Source organism: Rutilus rutilus (genome assembly GCF_951802725.1).
Source record: "Rutilus rutilus genome assembly, chromosome: 17".
In the NCBI taxonomy this organism is placed as follows: domain Eukaryota; kingdom Metazoa; phylum Chordata; class Actinopteri; order Cypriniformes; family Leuciscidae; genus Rutilus; species Rutilus rutilus.
Window position 1 is genome coordinate 12,889,771 of NC_140230.1, and position 19,583 is coordinate 12,909,353.

Below are 19,583 nucleotides of genomic sequence, written 5' to 3' on the forward strand. Positions count from 1 at the left end.
TACTAATAGAAAATTCCCCAAAAGTGTTTGAAATGTAGTAGTACCCACTTTGGCCACAAGATGTCATAAAATATCAAAGAAAAGGCTCCAAATAAAAACGTTTATAGAGCCTTTTAGGGCTTTATGGATTAAGTTTTAATTAGTTTGTTTTTGATTAAGTGTTATTAATTAAACTGCTCATACACATACTTTATAACTAGAATTTTCTTTTCTTTTTTAAATAACCTGTTAAACGTGAAAGCATTATGCAATACTTTAAAGGAGCTGTATGTAAGAAATGTATTTCAATTAATCATAAAATGGCCCTGATATGTCACTAGACATTAAGAAATCGTGTTAATTTCAAATACTTATATCACTGACAACAGTAGTCAGGCCAGGATATTGTCATTTAAAAGTGAAGTTGCAGCCCTCAACTGATGTTCATGTTGTCATGTTGTGTTTTGGCCTGAAGCGCCACCCTCCACCTATCTACCAATCACGAAGTCAGTAGTGTTTCGGCATCGGGGTTGCCAGCTCTGCTCTAGTTACCACAGCTATAGCAGCCTACGTTTCTGCTGGATCTTGCAGCCTATCTGGCAACCTCGAGTCAGGGGGGAGGGGGAGGGGATACACCGCTCTACAGTAATTTAAAAGTGATTGCAGTACCAGTTTTGGCCACAATCTTATAAACGGCTCCTTTAAGACATTTTTCCTTATATAGTCCTTATAATTTTTATGTATTAATTTATTTTATTATTTATTTATTTTACTGGTTGATTCTTAAATTATTACATTTGATTCACCCTAATCCTGTGGTTGCATTCTTGGGTTTAGTTAATAAAATCTAAACACTGATGATTGTAAACACTTGATTTTGTATAGTTAGGCATTCTAAAATATTCGTTCATTTAAGTGACTAGATATTGGTATTCTGTTTCTACAAAATTGTCCTCTCCAAAAATAGCATTGACTTAACATTTTTGTCTGACACGCATTTCAAATTCCATCACTTTTGAAAGTCTTTTATTCTTCCCAATGTTGTGAGTGCTGTTGAGGCGTCCTGCCCAGCCCAGGGGCTTCAGTGAGGAGACATTACACACGTCTGAGACTCTCGCTGCTACGCTATATCACTGTCTTTGCAGAGCTGGAAGATTAGGTGATGAATCAAATCTGAAATTTCCGCTTCTGCCCCCCCCCCCCCCCCCCCCCCACCACATATTAAGGTGAAAGGGAATTGTTCTTTATGCGGGGTGTGAATACTTAAGGCAAATCCAGAAGAACTGTGGCATCGTCTCCAAGACGCTTGATGAAATCTTCCTGCAAAGCTACAGACAGTAGCCTACTGTGAGGAGTTTTAGGCAGTGGTGTAAAAATGCTGTGAAGTCTATTAACTAAATCAAATCAGAATTTGGTGTGACCACCCTTTGCGTTTAAAACAACTTGCACAGTTTTGAAGGTCGGTTTCTTCAAGCGTCTTGGAGACGTTGCCGCAGTTCTTCTGGATTTAGTCTGTCTCAGTTTTTTCTGTTTCTTCATGTAATCCCAGATGGACACGATGATGGTGAGATCAGATCTCCGTGTGGATCGGCTGTTGTTAAGTTTGGAAATGTAAACTGATATTTCCTACTGACACACTACAGCAAAAGATATGAATAACTGGCATTTTTGGGGTGAAAATACTAACGTGCCTAAGACTTTTGCACAGTATGGTGAAAAATATAAAAAACGTGCCTTTGGCATTTACTTTTTTCCACACGGAGTGAGAGATTGATAGAGAACAGTATAGCCATATTAGATGGTTTTGTATTTTCAGGAGGCACGAGTGTGCTGTTGTAAACTATCTGGTTTCTGTAGATTGGGGCGGGCCTTGTTCCCATGCTCAGGCTAGAGATGACATCATGTGAGTCAGCGGGGTTAGTCCTGAATTGCTCGCTGATATTTTCCCATCAAATTGAATTTAATATGTCGTATGCAAGTGACATAAAGCATGTACACCTTAAAAAGATGATACGTGAGAAAGATTTTCTTCATTTGAATTATCTAACAATTAACAGACACACAATATGAGGATACTGCGTATAAAGTTTTCAGAAGACAACTCTTTCCAGAAGTCTCTGCCCTTTATTGGACTGGTGCGACTGGTAAAATGCGTCGATGCAGTGTGTGTGTTTGTGATGTATAAACTACTGTCACATTTTGCTAACAAAGCAGAATCGTTACCTGTCAGACAGGAAGAAGCTGAAGCGTTTCTCCAGGTCAAAACAGGTTATTTTTCTTTTCAGGCATGCCACACCTCCTGTGAAATGTCCCATGAAGTGTGATAAGGATGTAAAAGCAAATCAAACGCAAAAAAATAAAGCAATTTAAAACAGACTGATAATAAATGTATTTGTGCATGCCTCTCTCTCTAAATGAGTTCATGTTGGTGAAAATTGCGAAATATTGTTCTGCACTGAGTCGTCAGTTTCGGTTCCCATGACTGACAACAGTATAGGTCATTAGTAGATCTCACCTCACTTCTAGTCTTGTTGAAGCCTGCTCATCTGATCTGTCACGCACACAATAGCACAAAAATTATGACTGAGTTTCTTTAAATCATTCGTTTTTTAACCCCCCCATCCAAGCAAAGAAAGAGCACATTTGACGATTTTAAAACAGAGCCACACCTGTTAGTCTAACACACACTTTTATTTGCAGCCCTAACAAACAAATATCAGTCTGCTGGTCAACAATAGCTGTATTTGGATAAGCTCAGACAGAGGCCTAAACGTGAACAAACATTCCCCTTTCCCAGCAAAAACAGCTCAATGGAAACAGAAGTCGTATTTCATTATACTCAGTTGGTTAAATATAGACAACTCTGCCATCTGTCAATATTATGTAAAGTACAGACCTAAAAATCTCGCTTCTCAAATCATTCATCCTTTTTTAAAAGACAGGTTATTTACTAGAGGTTTAGCCAACATTTATACATTTTCCATAAAAACGCCTATCGAGTGATTTGTCATTGCGCAATTAAGATTCCCACGAACAGAATGATTCTCTATCAGATGCATGTTTTTAACAGTGTAACGTGCAGGTAGGCCACGCCTTCTTTTTTACTTTTCAGCCAATCACCGTGTCCGAATCAAAGCCGCTGCGTGGTGATTAGCTGGCTCGTCTCCTCCTCCACAGGTAACGAGAGCGCACCTTTGCTTGCTCACAATAACAGTCACCTTGAGACTTGCCAGAATTAACACAATTTACCGCTTGATCCTGAATGTTTGGCTGTTCACCTTTGTGCGGAACAGACGGAGGATGCTGTAATGAGATTCGGATACGAGAAGTTGTTTGACCTGTAGTCCGAGTTTTCTTTCAGCCGTTCCCTGCGACTCACCTGCCGCATCTTCACCGACCTGAAAGTCCAGTTTCACTGTGGAAGCCCCGCACTGCACATGGCTCAGGAGGAGAAGTAAGTCACCAATGTAAACACTAATTCTATCTATAAGAAATTGCTAACTTAATTAAATTATATAGCAACAAGTTTTTAGACTAGGGAATTTCATGATGTGTTGTATTTTAATATGTGACGTCACGTTATCGTGGCAGGTTGTTTTGTTAAAATGCTAAGTAAATTTGTCAAAGCTTGCTTTGATCAAGTGGTTCTTTTATTACATTATCTAAAGGTAACCTAAATGGAAAAAAGGAAGAGGCCCACGAATAGAACCCTGAGGAACTCCCACTATATTTTATTATGATTATTATTATTATTATATCTGATAACAGATCACTCTAAATTTTCTGTAAAGCTGCTTTGAAACAATATGTATTGTGAAACGTGCTATACAAATACATGTGAACTGAATTATTATTATTATTAATGTGTTTAATTAATTATATAAATATTTGTTTTTATATACGTATTTAGATGATTACCAGTGTAAGGGGTTCAAAACTATATACACTGTAACAAGAAAGAACAAGTGTGACAAATTGATGGTGTTTCTTTTCCTTTTCCTCTTCTGTTTATGTTTGTTTGCTGTAGAACAACTATAACGGTGGGCCCGGGCAGGTGGCTTATATTAGCTAACATCCTTGTACCGCCCCTCCCATGCAACCCTTCCTCGCTGTAGTATCAATATCCAGCAGGATATAGTCCATTGTCCCACAGTTTTGTGGAAAATGTAAAAGGATAGTTCTGGGAATTTCAGTTGCATGCTCCAGCCCTTTGTAAAATTAATGAACCCTAAGGTATAGAGAGAGGTGGTATTATTGGGATCAATCCTGTTGCCTGTATATCTTCAATCTTATATATCATCATACTCGTACCTAGACCCTTTTATGTGCCCTCTTTTTAAAATAGCGTGCCTGTATTTTACAGTAAGCGTCTGGTGGTTGTGGTCCCCAATGAGATGAGCATTCCATCACGCCGTGCCTTCACGAGTGAAGATGAGGCATGGAAATCTTACTTGGAGAATCCACTCACCGCTGCCACCAAGGCCATGATGAGCATTAATGGAGATGAGGATAGTGTGGCCGCCCTGGGAATCCTTTATGATTACTATAAGGTCAGAGGTCATCTGTAACACACAGATAAGAAGGAAATGAATGTGCCGGTTAGGGGTGTAAATATTTGAAGACATTGTGTCAGGAAGTTATTATACTCATCTCTTTTCCCTTTAGGTTCCTAAAGAGAAGAGGCTCTTACCAGTACCCAGACTTCCAGAAGATCATGAAAAGAGGTCAGTCAATCACACAATTTGTTAAAGCTTGCTTTGATCAAGTGGTTCTTTTATCACATTACCTAAAAGTAACCTAAAAGGAAAAAGGAAGAGGCCCACGAATAGAACCCTGATGAACTCCCATTTATAAAAAATAAATGTGAATTGAATTATTATTGACGTAACAATTTGAGTGAAAGATTGATCCTTGTTTTCCAGCATGAGTTGGGCTTTGATAGTAGCAAGTCAATCATTTACTACCATTTTGTTTTTAGAATCTTAAATATTTCTTCATTTTAGGCCTTTAATTTAATTCTTTATTTTTAAAAAGTCCATGTTCCGACTGGATTAATTTGAACTAACCCCTTTGATTTCTGACTACTTTCTTTCAGTCGGATCGGTCAAGATGGTTTTGAGTCCACGGAGAATCGTATTCATGTCCTGAAGTCACTTCCAGTCAACCTGTCCTTGAATACGGACATGCACAGTGCAGAAAGTAAACAAGACCTGTACGATACTATGCCGGTTGAGGAGGGTGTTGTGGCCACTGTGAAGGCTGAGGTTTATGCTCAGTCATTCTCCAACCATCACCAGCAGCAGGGGCTTCAGTATCAGCGCATGCACTACCATTCTTTACAGGACTCAGCGAGCGCCAGCCACGACGGATACGCGAAGGATGAACAGTGTAGTACACCAGATAGTAGCACCTATGAGGACTCCTACCCTGAAGAGACTATGGTGAGCTTTCTGCTAGTTTAGGACTATCACTGGTAATGGTAGTTACAGGACATTGCACATCTCAGCGATAATATGTAATGCAGTTTAGAACAATTTGTCTCTTCGGTACGTTCACACGTCTGTCATATGCTGTTTTTCAGAAGTACAGAGCGCCCACCACAGTAGGGGCTGAACATTTCAGCCAGGCACATCCAGGGGTGTAAGTACAGCAACCCTTAATCTTTATTTACACTACCATTCAAAAATTGGGGGTCTGTAAGATTTTTTAAAAATGTTTTCTTATGCTCACCAAGGATGCATTTATTGACTTAAAGTACAGGGTAACACTTTACTTGAAGGGGTGTGCATAAGACTGACATGACACCTTCATAATCATGACATGGCAGATGTCATAAATATGAAGGAGGTCTTATGCATGTTTATGACAACTGTCATTAAGTGTCATTCGCTCAATTATGACATTTTTAATGCAAATATGACATTGTTTGAGATGTCTTTGTTATGACAACTTGACATAAACCAATACATCATAACCTGTCAGTGTCTTTGTCATGACAACTTGACATTACCAAGACAACATAAATTGTCATAAATATGTCATAAACATGACATAGCACATGAATTATCAAACTTCAGAAACCACTTAGCTTTATGGGTTAACATTTCATTAAACTGTCAGGTGGTTGGTTTTGACATTGGCTGTCATGAGGCCATTATAACTGTGTCATGAATGTTTTTCTTGACCTCAACTACAGTGGTACAAATTTAATTTGTCATTAAAATGTTATAATGGCTTCATGACAGCCAATGTCAAAACCAACCACATGACCCTTAACCCATAAAGCTAAGTGGTTTCTTAAGTTTGATAATTAATCCGCTATGTCATGTTTATGACATATTTATGACAGGTTGTGTTGTCTTAGTAATGTCAAGTTGCCATAAAGACATCTCACACAATGTCATATTTGCATTAAAAATGTCACAATTGAGCGAATGACACTTAATGACAGTTGTCATAAACATGCATAAAACCTCCTTCATATTCATGACATGTGTCATGTCATGATTATGACGGTGTCATGTCAGTCTTATGCACACCCCTTCAAGTAAAGTGTTACCTTTTGATGATTAGAAAGTTCAAAAGAACATTTATTTGCAATGAAATGTTGCAACAACATAACATTGTAACAATGTAAAAGTCAAAAAGATCAATTTAATGCAAATTTTATCACTTTTATTGCTGTCAAATCAATTAATCTTGATTAATCGCATCTAACATAAAAGTTTGTTTACATAATATATGTGTGTATATGTATTATGTGTGTGTATATATATATATATATATATATAAAACACATATTATGTAAACACATATATTATGTAAACAAAAACTTTTATGTTAGATGCGATTAATCAAGATTAATTGATAAGCCTATTATGTACAAAAAGATGCAAATGTCATGGAAAATGGAAAATGGAAGGTTCAATGATCATTTGTATATGATTTATTGCCATAAATATATTGACTTTTATACTAATCAGACCCATACCTATAAACGATCATTTAAAAAAAGTTACTTTTCTTAATGAAGAATGTGAACCATATAGCATATGAACTTGTGCCAAAATCTTTGTTGAATGCAGATTTGCTTACAAATATAGACTAAAATGTTTCCAAAAAAAACAACATCTATTCACACAAAATGGTTCCCATCCTCTCCTATAGAGACATGTTCCAGTACAATATAGAAGCAAGTCGTTCGGCCCGTGAGAAGGCAGGCGAGGGACCCATGATCTACCTGAACAAAGGCCAGTTCTACGGCATCACTCTCAGTGAGACCGGGGCCAACAAGGGCCTTCGTCACCCCATCAGTAAAGTGCGGGTGAGTTCAGCTGTTACCAAGACAAGCAGCATATTTGATATGAAGGACCAGAAACATTGCAATGCAACTCTTGTCTCTCTCAGAGCGTAGTGATGGTGGTGTTTGGACAGGAGAAGTGTCGAGATGAGCAGCTCAAACACTGGAACTACTGGCACAGCCGTCAGCACACGGCCAAACAGAGAGTCCTTGACATAGGTGAGATTCTGCTTCATGTAGATCTTTTACTTATGTCTTAAAGTGCCCCTAAGAGTGCTATTTTAAAGGTTCCTAATTTTGTTTTGGAGGACAGTTTACATTAGGGGTGTTGGATCTTGCTGCAAAGTTAAGCTCTAACCTCAATTAAACACACCTGAACCAGCTAATGAGGGTCTCACTAGGCATACTAGAAACTTCCAGATAGGATTGTTGAGGGTAAGTTGGAGCTAAACTCTTGTTTGGACACCCCTGGTTTACATGCATCCAAGATCAAATTTTCTCATAATATATATTGCAGCATCAGCTCTTTGCTCACACTGTCTAAAACGGTTCGTTAAAGGATTCAGTCTCTCTAAACTCCTCCTTTCTGAGAGCCTACTCTGCTCTGATTGGTCAGATGGCCCAGTCTTGTGATTGGTTTCACCGTATCAATTCCAGCCCTCATCCTCGTCTTTTGGAAGTGCATGCAAAGTGGATTTGCTTGCCTCATTTTGGCATGTCAACAACCCTAACCAAACTCTTCCGGTCTCAGCTTCAACCACGGTGTTTGAGGCTCAAAGTTGATGATGATCGCAGGCAGCCAATGAAGACCAAGCTGGCATTATGCAAATTACCTACAGTGCAATCCTATGTAGGTTCATGCAAGAAGTAAGACTGGAATTACTGACGATTCGTTTCGGGCAATTCAGTTCAGTTCAGGCAGTTCAGTTTCTTTTGGGAGACAATAACTTCATTTGTCGTGCACTTTGATCATTGAAACTTTGCAGACCTTTTACATTCACGAACATATATATATAACACACTACATGAATGGAAAAAGCATAATAGGGGCACTTTGAACCTGCACGTTTTTGGCTAATTTCACGGGCAAAAATGTCCATTGTCAATAGTGCAATGTGTGAAGCACAGCTCACACAGAAGTCACTTTCAAACCAAGAACCTTTCGCCCTCACGCACTGCAAAAAATTATTTTCTGCCTCAGTATTTTTGTCCAGTACAAATATCTAAACATTCTTAAATCAAGATACAATTACTCAAGAAAAAAATGACTGAAGATAATAGTCTTGTTGTCTGAAAAATGTATCAAAATGAAGTGACTTTATGCTTTAAACAAGAAAAAATGTCTATTATTTTCCAGTTATTTTCCCTTTAAATTGAGTTTATTTTTCTTACCCCATTAGCAGATATTTTTTCTGGTTTTAAACATAAAGTCACTAAATTTTGAACAATTTGGAAAACAAGACTTAATATCTTAAAGGGATAGTAGACATTGGACTTCAAGATTATAATTTTTCCCTACTATGGCAGTCAATGGCTACAGTCAACTGTCTGTTTACCATCATTCTTCACAATATCTTAATTTGTGTTCAACAGTAGAAAGAAACTCATACAGGTTTTGAACAACATGAGGGTGAGTAAATTATGACAGAATTTTAATTTTTTGGGTGAACTGTCCCTTTAATTAATTTTGCTTCTCAACTTGATTTAAGGATGTTCAGATATTTGTACTGAAACAATATAGAAATACTGAGGAAGAAAATATTATTTTGCAGTGTGCAAAACTCCCATGTGGATTCCTATTAATGACTGGATTTCACATGCAATAATTGGTAGAACAATGGTAAATGTGACCGTACCTTAAGAATGACACCTGCCCAGTGTTTCGGGGTGTGTCTTTATGTGTAACTCTACGTGTGCATCATTATAGGCCTTTCTTTTTTCTCTTTTATTCTCTGTGTCTGTATCACTGGGATACCAGATAACTGGAGTCCCCTCCTTTTGTTCATCTTTTTTTCTTCCCAGTTCATTCACTTTATTTAAGGTGTATCCTAAAAAAGGGTCTGCAACTTTAGCACAATGCTTAGGGCAAAGTATTCCATCATAACTCCCAGTTGGGAAGCATAAGGACAATGGTGGGGGGGTCAGGTTAAAGGAAGTTTTTTCTTTTTTGACACCTGGGGGTCACTGTGATGGTCTTCTCCGTGGCAGCTGGCAACCTGACGTGGTTTGGGCATGATTTTGGAAGAAAGAAACCCGATCTGCTTATCCTGATGTTGTCCTGATTTGAATAACAGTATCCAGGGATTTTTCATAGTGCCTGAGGCTGAAGATCAGGATTTGAATAGGAGCGTTAACCGTTTCGGAGGGGGGAGTCGAATCCTCAGACAAACGGGAGCTTGGGAAAGGGTCCTGCTCTTTTGTAAACGGAAGGCTTGAGTAACATCTGCCATACATTTAAGCGGAGTTATATTTACACAGCAGGCAGGTACCATATCATAGCCGTGAAGCGTGTAATATAACGCCCGCATCTGAGGTCAAAATTCATCTCGCTGTGGGTTTTTTGTTTTTTCTTTCTTTTGAATCTTTAAATGACTCTGAATTTAACCTGAAGTGCTCAAATTTGTTTGCAGCTTTGCATATTCATATTTTACTCAGGGCAAAACATGAAAATGCTTTCCCACATTTATCTGGTCTTCTTCATGTTGTTTGAAAATTCAGTGGGGAGCAAAAGATTTGGTATTGTCCACCTTTTGTTTTAATACGAACAGCACTCAAGCTGGTAAAACCTGATGATCATGTTCTCCAGCATGATTTGAGCTTGTGCTTCAATGAACTGGACTTTTGCGCAAAGAAGTTCAAATGGTCACGACCTTGGTTAGAGACTTAATGTTGTAGAATAAAACTTGTTAATAATATGTAAGGGATAATGTATGGCGAATAATAACAGGCTGTAACGGGACTTGAATCAGCATGAAGGGGTTGTTATTCGCTATAAAAAACCGCCTCGCTATACATTATCCCGCTTATTACATGGCTACCTACAAAATAAATAAATAATTTGACACAAAATATTGATTTAAAAATGAGTTTATTGATTTAAAAACGATTGTATTGCTTCCGCTAAAGAAAATAGTCCGTTCCGCGTCCATAGCAACGCTCTGTTTTTCATGGCAACGGTGCGTTATACTTCGCAGCGGTCTGTTATCAAGAAATAACAGACCGCATTCTACATTGGAATTCAACCAAGCCATGTAATAAAAATAATGTAAAATAATATGAATTATTTCTTATTCATTTACATCATGTAATTTCTTGTTTTTTACAAAAAATAATAATAATAATTTAATTTAATTTTAATTATCTAAACATAATTAGATAAATCTATTTTATACTATACTTATTTTAGTCATTTTAATGTATTTGTACAAATAAGATCTTGAATCCCAGATTTACCATGTAGCCTCAGACATTTCAAAATAAAAGTTTGTATATTATTTCTCTAAATTTAATTAGATGCATTTATTAGGTTCAGTTTGTTTTGTTCATTGAAATAAGATCTTGAATCCCACCTTTCTTTGAAAAAACATATATTTAATATATCAATTTTATTCCATTTTTATTCCATATTTTATTTATCTAAATAAGAATCTTTTTTCTTAGACATTTGAAGTCAAGTCACCTTTATTTATAAAGCGCTTTTTGCCATACAGATTGTTTCAAAGCAGCTTTACAGTGATAACAGGAAGATAATGCAACAGAGTTTGTTTCGGCTGAACGGCAGATCTAGAAAAAAAATAGTGTCATTGAGTTCAGTGTTGATTCATTTTGGTTATAAAAAACATTTTGTTCATTTATCGTGATGTCATCATCCAGCTCAGTTCAGTTCTCATATAATGGTGTCTGTCAGTGCAGGCAGATCAATAATATTGTTGAATATTAAGTGTCCCCCATATATAGTGTTGAACCCCACTGTACACTGTCAAGGTCTTAAAGAAATTATATTAAAGAAAGATTACAAATCCAAATGATTAAAATATAACTAATATTATCTTTTCACTACCCCTCAGCTGACTATAAAGAGAGCTTTAACACCATTGGCAACATTGAGGAAATCGCATACAATGCTGTGTCCTTCACCTGGGATGTCAATGAAGAGGCAAAGGTGAGTCTTCGGTTTTGATTCTCAGTCTTTACCTGGATGTTAAGTTTGCTGTGTGTGGGTCAAGCTGAAGGTGTTTGCTAACAGCCGCTCAGCCTTCTCCTCCTCTTCCCTGCAGCATCCTATTCACTGTCAGGAGGCTTTTTCCTTCTTAGTTCCAGTGCTTAACAAGCTTACTTTAAGTGCACTCTTAAGGGTGGAGGTCCGCCCAGTGCTCATGGTCAATATTTGCCTTTTAAAATAGGGCTTTTGAAGTAGCCGTATACTGTAATTGTAATAGCCGGTGGAAGACTTAATAGAAGAAGCCCTAATCTTTGGGAAAATGGTTTCTGTAAGTTTCCTAATTCAGATAATGTGTGTGAAGATGGCATTTTCTGAAAATTGATACGTTTGCAAAAATATGAACCTAGAAATATAAATCAGATCCAACTGATGGTGTTAAGATTTCAGTGATATTTGCTCACATGCTCCCACACGCACATTCACACAGAAAGACTGTGGGCTCTAGAGAGATTTATCCGTGTAAGCGTTTGCTAACGGATTCTTGTCAGAATTGATCACGTGGCCCTGAGAAAGCAAGTGGTTCTCATAACATTGAACAACAAGCTCCTCTATTAAAACAACAGCTACAGGCACAGACATGAAAGAACGGGAGACCGTCAGTGGGAAACTATTTTCACCTCGGGCTGAAAGATTCGCTAGCTTTCATCTTTCAACAGTCGTTTTTCCAGTGTCTCTTGATGTATTGGCATAAAACAGGTTACAGTTGGGAATATTTCAAATCAATTTTGTTTTGCTTACTATTTGAATAAAACACTGACGGGCACACAATGGATGAGCGGTTATGCGGTTTTGTTTAAAGTCGCAATTTAGAGATTTTATTTGAAGATTTAACATTCAGCGGAGAAGATTGATTATTCCATAATGAAGGTCACAACTGATAGAAGGTTTTCTCTGCAAAGAAGCTAGATTTTTTTAGATTAAAGATAGACTAGTGCTAAAAAGATTAACATTTTTCTACAGTCTGGGAAGCAATCCCGAAATAGCTTTTTATTCAGGACGAGTCTATTAATCAGACAGTCTGTAAAGTGTGAAGCTGAGGTGTGTCATTTCACCACCTCTAACATGTTTCCCAGAACCTATGTCTATCATTGGCCAAACCGATAGTGCCGCCCCCTAAAATGATGCCACTGGTTGAACCAACGGCGCTAGTCCTGGACCGTTGCAGCTCGTCTTTACAGCTTTTATAAGTACGAAAGACGCTGTGTTAAGTTAAAAAGTTAAAAATACATGTTTTTTTGTAAATATGTGCAAGGTGGGCATATTAGTTTTAAAAACATGCAGTGGATTATTCCACAAAAATGGGGGAAAATTCAATGTCCCAAGACACGTTTCTGCTGCATTTTTAAACACAAGACGGGAACATAACACTCACAGATGTCTATCTAGCATATTTACATAGAAAAATAATGGAATGGCCCCTCACTATGTTGTTTTCTAGGTTTGAAAGGCAAAAACAAGTTCCTTATATTCCACTTTTCTAGGAAAAATGCTAACATTCCCCAAGCAGCTTGGTGTGGAAAAACTTCCCCCCGGCTCTCCTCTCATAAGATAATACGACATGATTGCCTGACCATGCTTGACATTTTCCAAGCTCAGAGATGCATGTTTTGTCAAGCTGATTTTTGCATGTATCTCTTTTTTTTTTCTTTCAGGTTTTCATTACGGTGAACTGCCTGAGCACGGATTTCTCCTCACAGAAGGGAGTCAAAGGTCTTCCGCTTATGATTCAGATTGACACCTACAGTTACAATAACAGGAGCAACAGACCCATCCACAGAGCCTACTCGCAGATAAAGGTCTTCTGTGACAAGGTTGGTGATGCGTCAGTGTGACTGTTGTCGACAGGTCATAAACCTGCATTTGAGTCACAGACCGCAGTCATTTTATTTGCACAAGTTATACAAAAGTACCTACAGTTACAGTGGTAATTTCCTTTGTTTGCCATTGCCATTTCCTGGAGTGGCTGTAATTACTTGACTAACATGTAGTGTGTAGTGGAGTATTATTAAGTAGATTTCATTTCTATTTGTACATTTTTTTTTCAATCTCTTTCTACTGTCTTTTCCTAAAGTGGCGGGAGTCGCTACTCCAAAAGTGGTGGGCTTTTGAGTGTATAATGAGGAATTATGACTTTGTGATTCCAAACGCTTTATAACAAGATTGTTAACATTATTTACACTGTTAACATGTACTAGGTTTCATGAATTAATATACTTTTCATGGATTTGTTCATCTTGGTTCATTTTATTTTATTTATAAATATACTTTTCTACATTTGTAATATCATGGTAGTTTTTTGGTGATATTACATAACTTAATTTTAATATTAAAATAATTAGTATGAGTAGAAATGTACATAACCCAAGATTGTATACACAGTCTTGGTATATTCCCAACCAATCCTAAACTAACTTCTATTCACTTAATAGTAGTGGTGTCTTCACTTGTGAAATTTCCGGGTATTATTCTTATAACTATATTTGTGTATAAAAAATTAAACAAATATATATACAAATTTAAACTAAGACCCTTATGGTATGCAGAGTTGTGTTATAAAATGTTACTCTGCAGCCAAAGATGATTCTGAAAGGAAATGTGCAGAGAGTTTACTGTTTTGCTGTAACAAACGCTACATTCACACTGACAGATTAACCACAAGCTCATGTTGTTAATGTTGTGGTTATTTCCGCAAACAGTTTGCTTCGCACATTCAGTTAAAAAGCAACACAAGTTAAAGAGGGCAAACTTTATCATCTGTGAACATTCATTTTAGACACTTCATCTATTGCTTGGTCCATGCATGAGTGGGGTTTCTAGCATATTTACTTCAACTGCTCAGGTCATGTTCAATGGTATGACCCATTTCAGGGGTGGCCAACATTACAATTTAAAATCAGAATATGAGCATAGCTCACTTACATAATCGAAACTTTGGATATACTGATTCAACACACTATTATTAAGCTCCATTGAGTGGGAGAGTGCGTTTAACCCTTTAACGCAATGATGGGCGCTGCCCTGGTTAGTTTTGAAAAGTACCAGGTAAAAAGCCAGCTCGCCCTTGTTGCTCTGATGGCCCTCAACAACAGTATGATCACACAAACTCTTCTCTTCTCTTCTGTACAGGGAGCTGAGCGAAAAATTCGGGATGAGGAGAAAAAGCAGCTCCGGAAGAAGGTCAAAGGTCAGACTGTCGGCCAGGGCCATGATGGTGAGAGTTCCGTCAATCAACCAAACATTCATTTATACAATGTGGTGCCATTATCCTTAGATGCTGTATCCATGAATCATACATTTTGCTCGGATAATGGATAAAATGCACTTAAGTCATATCAACTCTCGGGATAGTTCATAAAGCATTTTATTAATGTAAATGGAGTGTACGTAGGTTTGGTCTTGGCAGACTAGATCTGCTACGATGGTTGCTGATGCTACCGTTGTTAGAGAGAGGGAGACCCGCGTAACAGATTTAGGCAGGTGGTGCTGGGGAGGTGGAGGGCTAGAATAATAATTTGCATATAGCGCACAGAGCTGGTGTATTCGTTTGGATGCGTCATGGTTATAAAGTTCCCTAGTCATGGATATGTGAAACCGATTGGCTGTGGAAGTTACATTGAAACAACCATTCAATAGGCAAGAACTATTCCTTCATATTCAACTAATCCATGGCTGAACTATTCATATAGTCGTCACATATTAGGTGAAAACCTGTAGTGCAAACTTTGTCATATTCTTATTCATCACAAAATGTCTATGACCTTTTTTGTCCATGGTGTCTCATGAATATATGTTTCAACTTGCTGATTTTGACCTGAGTCACTGGTTTTCTTTCACCCTGTTAGGTAAGAGAGGAAGTTTCGCCACTTTATCTCAGAAGAGGCCAGATATTACACTTTTCAAAACTTTGACGGACCTGGAGTCCCAGCCTGTCCTCTTCATCCCCGATGTCCATTTGAACAACCTCCAGAGAGCCGGTCAGGTGAGGAGGAATGATCAATGCAGGTCTTAAAGTAACACTAAATTGTTGGGAATTGATGTGGCATACTCAGAAGTAATTATTAAGGTGATCATAGTGAGACTTATAGGATATTTTGAAAGCACTGTCATTATTATGTAGAGCATGTGCAGTTTTAAGTCTCTATAATGTTTTCTCTTTGTTTATAGGTGTTCAGTTTTGGTGTTGAAGAAATGGAGAGTGATGGGTCAGTGTGATTACTGTGAATGTCCTCGTTTAATCTAATTGTATTGGTATTTAGGTATGCAAGATATGGCTTTACCATACTGGTTATCTGTAGAATTTTTTTTTAAAGGTATGGTTGTGGAGGATATTTTTTTTCCCATTTTTAACTGTACATGATTAATTTTCCTGTTTTTAGATTTACCTTTACTCTCATCTAACTCTCACTTAAAGTTATTTTAAAAAAAACAGTAATAGCAATGTAAAATGTAATCTTTAGCAGCTCTCTGAATGAGGAATTAATAATGCTGATGCCTAAGTTTGCTTAATCGCTGATTTTAGCTGAACTGTTTTATTTTCAATTTATTTAGGCAAAATATTTTAGAATTATTAGCCAGTTTTTAATTATGAAAATATTTATCACCTTTTAATCTAATTTTAATGATGCATCACTTTGAGCTCAGCAAACATCAGCCCAGTAGAATCAATCCAGTGTGTTTCAAATTTATCTTCATTTATTTCTTGCAGTAATAATTGTGACATTGAAAGGATTCATCACAGAAGTATAAGAATTATAGATTCATCTGTTTCTCATGCAGGCTGGCCATGAAAAGATCGTTCGTTCATCGATCAGAGGAAGATGTTTCTCCGCCCGCCAAATACAGCAGAGAGGACAAGAGAGGTATGAATTACTGCATGTGAGATTTACATGTCAATGCAACAGAATATGTCCCATTCTTCTATATTAATGCTTGCTGATATTCATTTATATACATACCTGCACATTATGTTTCTGCAGTCCTACTGTACGTAAGGAGAGAATCTGATGAGGTTTTTGATGCACTGATGCTGAGGTCTCCAACACTGAAAAGTTTACTTGAGGCAGTAAGTACAGTGTCACGCAGCACATGGGATTTACACTTTGTTTCTTAAAGGGATAGTTCACCAAAAAATTTAAATTCTGTCATAATTTACTCAGCCTCATGTCGTCCCAAACCTGTAGGACTTTTGTTCATCTTCGGAACACGAATGAACACACTGTGTAACACACGGAAATGAAGCTCATTGGTTCTTGCGGAAGCTCAAACGTGCTGCGTAACACAAAAATGAACCTCATTGGTTCTTGCAGAAGCTCAAACGTGCTGCGTAACACGAGAATGAACCTCATTGGTTCTTGCAGAAGCTCAAACGTGCTGCGTAACACGAGAATGAACCTCATTGGTTCTTGCAGAAGCTCAAACGTGCTGCGTAACACGAGAATGAACCTCATTGGTTCTTGCTGAAGCTCAAACGTGCTGCGTGACATGAGAATGAACCTCGTTGGTTCTTGCTGAAGCCCAAACGTGCTGCGTAACACGAGAATGAACCTCATTGGTTCTTGCAGAAGCTCAAACGTGCTGCGTAACACGAGAATGAACCTCATTGGTTCTTGCGGAAGCTCAAACGTGCTGCGTAACACGAGAATGAACCTCATTGGTTCTTGCAGAAGCTCAAACCTGCTGCGTAACACGAGAATTAACCTGATTGGTTCTTGCAGAAGCTCAAACGTGCTGCGTAACACGAGAATGAACCTCATTGGTTCTTGCAGAAGCTCAAACGTGCTGCGTAACACGAGAATGAACCTCATTGGTTCTTGCTGAAGCTCAAACGTGCTGCGTAACACGAGAATGAACCTCATTGGTTCTTGCAGAAGCTCAAACGTGCTGCGTAACACGAGAATGAACCTCATTGGTTCTTAAAGAAGCTCATACAGAAGCTTTACCACAACTGATGTGTGCGTTGATAAATGTTTATATGTGAATAAAAGCCTAAATTCAATGTTTATCATATCTCTTTAGAAAATCTTGGACTAAACTGCTCAATTCATATGGGATTAGTTTTACGATCTCTTTATGAACTTTTTGAAGCTTCAAAGTGTTAGTTGCGTAGACTGTCAGTGGAGGAAGAAAAAGCTCTCAGATTTCATCAAAAAGATCTTCATTTGTGCTCCGAAGATGAACGAAACTCTTATGGGTTTGGAACGACATGAGGGGGATTAATGACAGAATTTTCATTTTTGGTCCTTTAAGAGGTAGAAGTAATTAGGTATTACACTGCATTTGGTTACGGGTCAGGTTACTTTTCCATTGAATACAACAGAATTGGAAATAAGCTGCCATTCACAGAGGTTTTTTTGTTTAAGTTGCTGATTTTAAGGTCTTTTTCCCCCCCAAGATATCAGGCAAATATTCTCTTCCTGTGGAGAAGATGACTAAAATCTATAAGAAAAGCAAGAAAGGGTGAGTAAACAAAATCCATTATCAGTGCTAAAAAGCAAAAATACATCTTTTTGTTTTGTTTTTGAATTGTTTTAATATTCACTCTCATTCAACCACTAGTATCCTGGTCAACATGGACGACAACATCATTCAGCACTACTGCAACGAGGACACGTTTATCCTGGCCATTGACAATCAGGCCGACTGTTTCCGGGTCACTCTCACTGAAATTTAAGTGTTAGTGCCGCAATAACGTGGTTCTACTGGGAGAACTTGATTTGGACCCTGAAGCAGCAGCACACAATTCATTCTGTGCATCAGCACTGCTATTTGGTTCTTATGACATCTGTATTAGAAGATGAAAACGCCTTCGGAAGTCACTGACTTGGGAATGCACTTCAGTGGACCTGCTGGTACATATTACATTGTTTAAATAAACATTATGATGGACAGTATGAACAGCACATAAAAATGCTCTTCCAAAGCACTATAATATGCCAGTCAAGTTTAATGCCTTTTTTTCTCTGTGTGCTGTCTCCCCCTTGTGGCCAGCCAACAATGTGCAGCCGTAAAAAAAGTACCAGACTTTATCATGCGTTGACTTCCTTTATCAATACTATAAGAAAGAGATCATCGAAAAAAGAAAAAAGAGATAAAAAAAGACCATGAAAGAGATCTTTATCCTTCAAGGAAGACATATGTGTTGTACATTATATCCACAACAATGCCATGAATACACTACTCTTCACCTTATGTGTTGCATTGAATAGTTTACCCATTATTATCTGTGTTATATGTTGTTGTTGTTTTTAAAACATACCTTGTACATATTTTTTATGGTTGTATTTTATCTGTTGAATAAACAAGTCAGAGTATCGTCACTGTTTTACATTCACATGTATTCATTTGGTAAACTGTTGACTGACCAATTGAAATGTAGGGCCTTGTGGGACTTGAAGGTGGTTGTTGCGTAGCTGTCAACGGAGGGACAGAAAGCTCTCAGATTTCATCAACAACAAAAACAAATCTTCATTTGTGTTCTGAGGATGAATTGAAGTCTTACGGTTTTGGAATGACAGTAAATAATGACAGAATTTTCATTTTTGGGTGAACTAACCCTTTAAAATGCAAAATATTATTAAAGATTAATCATGGTTTTTTTGTTATAATGTTGCAGTATTTGTTTTTTGTATTACTTGTATGAAATTTGCATAAAATATGAATGTGTCCTTGCTTTTGCTAAATATTAGTTAATTGTTTGTTTAGGTATAGTCTGTCTGTGCTTGTTCAGGAGAAAGAAGAGAACTGAATTTAAAACCACTAATCATATCACATTTGAATATGCTAACACACCCTTTGTTTCTTTATTTGTTTCCCAGGCTTTAGGTGTGTAATTATGCAGGAACAGGTGTCTCCATCAAAGTCTATGTATTAAGGAGGTTCGGTCTTTAACCCTAGGGGGGATTTGCTTGCTTTGAGTCTGATAACTGCTGATTCCTGTTGCAGTGTTTTCCGATCGCAAACAATATGAATATTAAAACCTTAAGCATCTGACAAGTTCCCAAACTGGTTTCTGGTGTTTTCTGAGAAACATGATGCAGGTCATATCATACTGTCTATGGGTCATATAGGCCTAACCCAGAGCTT

General features: G+C 37.6%; 1 protein-coding gene across 2 annotated transcripts; it reads left to right on the top strand.

The window, feature by feature from the left end:
• Window positions 1–3,143: 3,143 nt before the first annotated feature.
• On the top strand, window positions 3,144–19,499 carry grhl2a (grainyhead-like transcription factor 2a). Of its 2 annotated transcripts, none has more exons than XM_084385549.1 (16): window positions 3,144–3,446; window positions 4,343–4,529; window positions 4,645–4,703; window positions 5,075–5,420; window positions 5,561–5,619; window positions 7,147–7,303; window positions 7,387–7,498; window positions 11,347–11,441; window positions 13,154–13,312; window positions 14,628–14,712; window positions 15,344–15,480; window positions 15,666–15,703; window positions 16,278–16,360; window positions 16,478–16,563; window positions 17,893–17,957; window positions 18,057–19,496. In XM_084385549.1, exons 2-16 carry the CDS (start codon window positions 4,374–4,376, stop codon window positions 18,169–18,171), a joined length of 1,752 nt encoding a protein of 583 aa, XP_084241675.1. In that variant the 5' UTR covers window positions 3,144–3,446; window positions 4,343–4,373; the 3' UTR covers window positions 18,172–19,496. The 2 variants fall into 2 exon arrangements, with proteins under 2 accessions (XP_084241675.1, XP_084241674.1); XM_084385548.1 differs by having other exon boundaries at window positions 3,155–3,433; window positions 18,057–19,499.
• Window positions 19,500–19,583: the final 84 nt, after the last annotated feature.

What these genes read in the sequence shown, in the direction of transcription:
- grhl2a (XM_084385548.1), top strand. An exon ending in CCTACCCTGAAGAGACTATG is followed by an intron (nt 5,421 to 5,560) that starts GTGAGCTTTCTG and finishes GCTGTTTTTCAG; the next exon opens with AAGTACAGAGCGCCCACCAC. An exon ending in TGTCGGCCAGGGCCATGATG is followed by an intron (nt 14,713 to 15,343) that starts GTGAGAGTTCCG and finishes TCACCCTGTTAG; the next exon opens with GTAAGAGAGGAAGTTTCGCC.